This window comes from Gavialis gangeticus, unplaced genomic scaffold, assembly GCF_001723915.1.
Source record: "Gavialis gangeticus isolate Ggan-Ray unplaced genomic scaffold, GavGan_comp1, whole genome shotgun sequence".
NCBI lineage: Eukaryota > Metazoa > Chordata > Crocodylia > Gavialidae > Gavialis > Gavialis gangeticus.
Genome location: NW_017729008.1, coordinates 39,889,698 through 39,894,816, shown reverse-complemented (window position 1 = coordinate 39,894,816; position 5,119 = coordinate 39,889,698). Strand labels below are relative to the sequence as shown.

At 51.2% G+C, this 5,119-nt stretch overlaps 1 protein-coding gene across 1 annotated transcript in view; it reads left to right on the top strand.

Moving 5' to 3' along the window:
- Positions 1–2,789: 2,789 nt before the first annotated feature.
- Positions 2,790–5,119, top strand: part of PLXNA4 (plexin A4) — a 660,133-nt gene continuing 657,803 nt past the window's right edge. The window contains exon 1 of the mRNA XM_019509620.1: positions 2,790–4,049. Coding sequence (XP_019365165.1) covers positions 2,871–4,049 — 1,179 coding nt within the window. The 5' untranslated portion in view covers positions 2,790–2,870. The remainder of the gene's footprint in view (positions 4,050–5,119) is intronic.

Below are 5,119 nucleotides of genomic sequence, written 5' to 3'. Positions count from 1 at the left end.
TTTCTCTTTTTGGGGTTTTTTGTTGTTCTCCCGCCCTGGCGGGGGGTCGGGCTAGAAGATCTACTAGGTCCCTTCCGACCCTTAATCTATGAATCTATGAATCTATGAAGTAGATATGCCAAGAGAAGAAGTGATGAGCCCAAGGTCAGTTAGCAGGTCAGTGGCAGAGTTGGGGGAAGACCCCAGCTCTCCTGACTGCTTCCTTCTGTCCTGTCTCTGTGCCCGCCCCTCCCTTGGTACATCAGGAGTTTACTCTCCGCAGACCTGCTTTCCTTTCTCGATCCCACCAACCATTAACTCCCCCATTGCCCTCACCCTGGCAGAAGGCAGAACCGCGGTCCCAGCCACCCTGCCGTGTGGGCAGTGTGCCCACCTGAGCGTTGACCGTGCACAGCTCTGGTTAGGGGCCGCGTCCTTCCCTCCCTTCTCAGCAGCTGTCATGGCAGAGCTCCCTGCACGCAAAGACTTCCTTGCCTGAGGCTTGTTATTTTGGATTGCCCTTATACTCCTGAAAATGACCATTTAATTAGCCCTTGTGAGGTTTCAGGGTTGAATCCCTGTGGCTTCCGGATCCAATTTGCTCATTTTTCAAGGATAACAGCTTCCCTCTCATCTGTAAATGCAACAAGCCCACCCACTCCGGCATCTGACAGGCTACCTAGACTCTTGCTGGCTCCTGCCTCAGACATATTCCAGGCCGGCGTGTGCTCTGCATTTTACAGGCTGTTTCCAGTGGAGGTGGATTGGGTACTGCTAGGGATGAATGTTCTTTAGCTGCCGGGTCCAAGCTCTCTAGAGAAGTGCCTCTCATTGCAGAATCGGGGCCCCCGTTCAGTCGGTGCGTGAATTAAAATAGCTTTTCTCCTACCTGGTAGCTGTGCTGGCTCAGCAGAGCTCAAAGGAGCAAAGCGTAGTATCAACTTGTAAGAGAATTATTTCTTCTCATGTATTTCTAGTGTCTGAATCGCCTCGGTGTCTAGGCAGCCCTTAGAAATACAGGGCATAATTCAGAAGTGACAGGAACTTGTCCGCGGGGTTACCAGGCGATGGTTCGGAGCAGCGGGCTCAAACGGGGACGGCTTTTCTCTCCAGCTCCTGCCTGGAGGAAGGGCTCTTTCAAGAGGGAATCACTGCGCAGGGAGAACGCGTCCCATTGCTGCTGTATCCATCAGCATAAAGATTATTAAGAGCCCTTCCTCCCCACCCTGTGTGACCGGGCTGCCTATTCCTGCTGACGAGAGAGTTTGTGAACTTTGCAACATAAGCTTGAGTTATTAAATATTTGTTGGACCAGAAGGTTGATGCGGGACAGAGTAAACATGTCTCGAGTAAACTCGAAATGAACTCCGCTCTCCATCCGCACAGTCACACAACCGGGGAGGGAAGGGGCCGGGGGGAGGCCCAGTGACAGAGGTGAGTGCCCGCCCCTCCTGTGAATTTTGTGTGAGCCTTATGTGTGTTAGTAGTGTGAAGACTAGTGAGGGGTGCCACGTGGAGGTCAGTGGTGGTAGAGTTATGCTGATTTACAGTCGCCGAGGAGCCAGCCCGACATCTGCTCTCGTACTCAGCCCTGAAAGTCCAGTGATATTCATCTTGCCTCTTGCGGTCCTTGCTAAGGGCCAGATAACATCCCCAGGTGGCACTGCTGGCACGCATGGGGTCATGCGCTGAGGCTGAGGGGAAAATCTTGCCCTTGGAAATGGACCCCAAGTGAAAAAAAAGACTTTTGGGTTTGAACTTTTCTTGGCATTTCTTACAAAGAGGAGGAAATTCTCACCTGGGCTTTAAACAGCCAGGGGGCAGAGGTGGGGGTTGGAGGCTAAGATAAAAGGGCAGGCACATACTCTGCTGTTGAAGGTCTGGCGTTTGTGACAAATGCAGCTGCCCCAGGAGCCCCGCTCCGCTGGGCTTGTTCATAGCTGGGGCATCCGTCTGCCTCGTGGAAAAGACGGGGATTTTGCTGCACACTGAACATTTATGCCAACATCGTGGTTGCTGCTGCGTCATGCAATACACTCCACTTTACACGGTTAAAGACCATTTCAGCTTTTAGGGGGTTTGGGTAAGAACAGGGGCAGGAAACTCCTTTCCTTAGGGAGTCTCTGAGTGTCTTCTTTTATTGTATGGAAAGCAGCAACACCAAGGAGTTATGCCTAGGATGTTTTGTTTGCAGTTCATGGGCCTTTGAACTTTACTGTCCTTAAATACTGAAACGTGCTCAGTGATCCCTGCCTCCCTTTCTTAGGTCTGGTGACAGGGTGGCTTTTCTTCTCTGCTACAGGTGGAGGATGCCTGGTGGTTAAAGTGGACGGGAGTAGAAGAGAACTAGGTTTTGTTCTCCCATTTACTCTGTGTTTCTGTGGGGCGAGGCCCTGAATATCCCTGTGCTCTCAGGGGGAGGGAGATGAATCCTTAACTTCTCTGTCTTGTTAGTTTAGGTGGACCCTTGGGATGCGGGGATGGTTTCTAGCCCGATGGGGCACCGCTCAAAGCCAGGGCTTCAGAGTCGTATCAAAAGACAACTCAAACTAATCCATCTACCACACTGTGATGTGTTTGCGTGTGTGTGTGGCTGGTTATTATTCTGGTGCACGATTTCTGCCTGGACTTCCAGCAGCGCTTTCAGGGGTGTTTCCTTTGTGCTGTTTTGTGAAGGGAGCTCAAAGATGAGAAAGGGAGGATTAGCAATTAAATATGCTCTGATGATAGTTTGGTTGTGAAGGAAGGAGGAGGGAAAATACTCCGTTGCGATAACATTTTGCTTTCTTCTCTCTCTCGCTTGTAGGACAAGATCTGCCAGGGGACTGGTGCTTTGAAATTGCTGGTGGCTCTGAATCCTCCATCCTTTGGGAATATAAATCTTGCTAACCATGTCGGCAGCCACGTGGAAATGGACTTGCCTGATTTCCCACCTCCTCCTGTCCACCATGACGTGGTCTTTTGCTAGGCAACAGCCGCCTCACCCAAAAAGACCCTTCATCACCTTTACAGGTGAGCAGGCAGAGGGGACTTTTAACCACTTGGTGGTGGATGAAAGAACTGGACATATTTACTTGGGAGCCGTCAACAGGATCTACAAACTCTCCAGCGACCTGAAGGTCTTGGTGACGCACCAGACCGGTCCGGATGATGATAACCCCAAGTGTTATCCCCCTAGGATAGTTCAAACCTGCAATGAGCCCTTGACTCCCACCAACAACATCAACAAGATGCTCCTCATAGACTATAAGGAGAACAGGTTGATAGCCTGCGGAAGCCTTTACCAGGGGATCTGCAAGCTCTTGAGGCTGGATGACCTTTTCAAGTTGGGAGAGCCCTTCCACAAGAAGGAGCATTACCTCTCTGGGGTGAACGAGAGTGGCTCTGTTTTTGGAGTCATCGTTTCTTACAGCAACATAGACGACAAGCTGTTCATCGCCACCGCTGTGGATGGCAAGCCAGAGTACTTCCCCACCATCTCCAGCCGGAAGCTAACCAAGAACTCCGAGGCTGACGGGATGTTTGCCTACGTCTTTCATGACGAGTTTGTGGCCTCCATGATCAAGATCCCCTCAGACACATTCACCATCATCCCTGACTTTGACATCTACTATATCTACGGCTTCAGCAGCGGCAACTTTGTCTACTTCCTGACCCTGCAGCCAGAGATGATCTCCCCGCCAGGCTCCACCACCAAGGAGCAGGTCTACACCTCCAAGCTGGTCCGGCTTTGCAAGGAGGACACAGCCTTTAATTCCTACGTCGAGGTGCCCATCGGCTGCGAAAAGAACGGGGTGGAGTACCGGCTGCTCCAGGCAGCCTACTTGTCCAAGGCGGGAGCCATCTTGGCCAGGTCCTTGGGTGTCAGCCAAGATGCTGATATCCTCTTCACGGTCTTCACCAAGGGGCAGAAGAGGAAAATGAAGTCGCTGGATGAGTCTGCTCTCTGCATCTTTGTCCTGAAAAAGATCAATGACCGCATCAAGGAGAGGCTGCAGTCCTGCTACAGGGGAGAGGGGACGTTAGATCTGGCATGGCTCAAAGTCAAGGACATTCCCTGTAGCAGCGCGGTAAGTCTCATGTCTAGCCAGCCAAGCTTAACTTCTCTGCATGCTTATTTATGCCAGGAGCATGTACAGCGTGGCGTAGCAATAGCAGCACGCAGCTAAGAGTGAGGGGGCTAGCAGGATCTGTTTTGCCTCCAGCTCACCATGCAACCCCACCGAACCTCTTCCTGCCTCAGTTTCCCCCCTTGTGAAAAGAGGAGAATATAGATTTCTTCTCTCCCAGGATTACTGTACTTATTCATGAATGAGTGCGTGGTGCATTGTGATCGTCAGGGGGGATCCTCCTGTTACAATTAGTCTACAATTTAACTTGGTGAAATCCTAAACTCTGCAAAGGACTAGCGCGAGTCTGAATTTAAATGGTTCTCAAGTAACACATAATCCCTGTTTGGTTTCCATTGTCTAAAGCTTTCAGACCCAGATCGTAATGACTGATGAGTCTGAACTATTTTGTGAGCTTTGTAAAAATGTGATTTGGTGCTTCCAGGGATATGAGGCATTCACCATTAACCCATTGAAATCCCCAGTCGTCCTGCCCACATCCAACTCTGCATTGTCTCTGTTCTGCAAAAGTAAGGGCTGGCTTGAGGAGTGAGGTCAGAGCCTAAAAGATTTGAGGGGAGAATTCAGGAAGGGTGGGGGTGGTCTCTGACCCAAAAAAAGGGCTTGTCTTACTTTGGCTTGGTGTCCCTAAGTAGGGACCAGAACAGCAACCTCCCAGCCGGGCCCCCTTCGGGCCCCGGGGGAGGCACACCTGGACCAAGGGTTAGCGAGGACTTAGTAAGGGAGCTTCTGGAGGGGCTGGATGTATTCAAGTCAGCCGGTCCGGATGATCTCCACCCTAGAGTTCTAAAGGAACTGGCCGAGGTCATTGCAGGTCCCCTGGCACGGCTTTATGAGCACTCGTGGTGCACTGGAGAGGTACTGGAGGACTGGAAGAGGGCCATTGTGGTTCCAATCTTCAAAAAAGGGAGGGAGGAGGACCCGGGAAACTATAGGCCAGTTAGTCTTATCTCGATCCTAGGCAAGTTGTTTGAGAAAATAATTCTGGCACACATCCAGGAGGGGCCAGC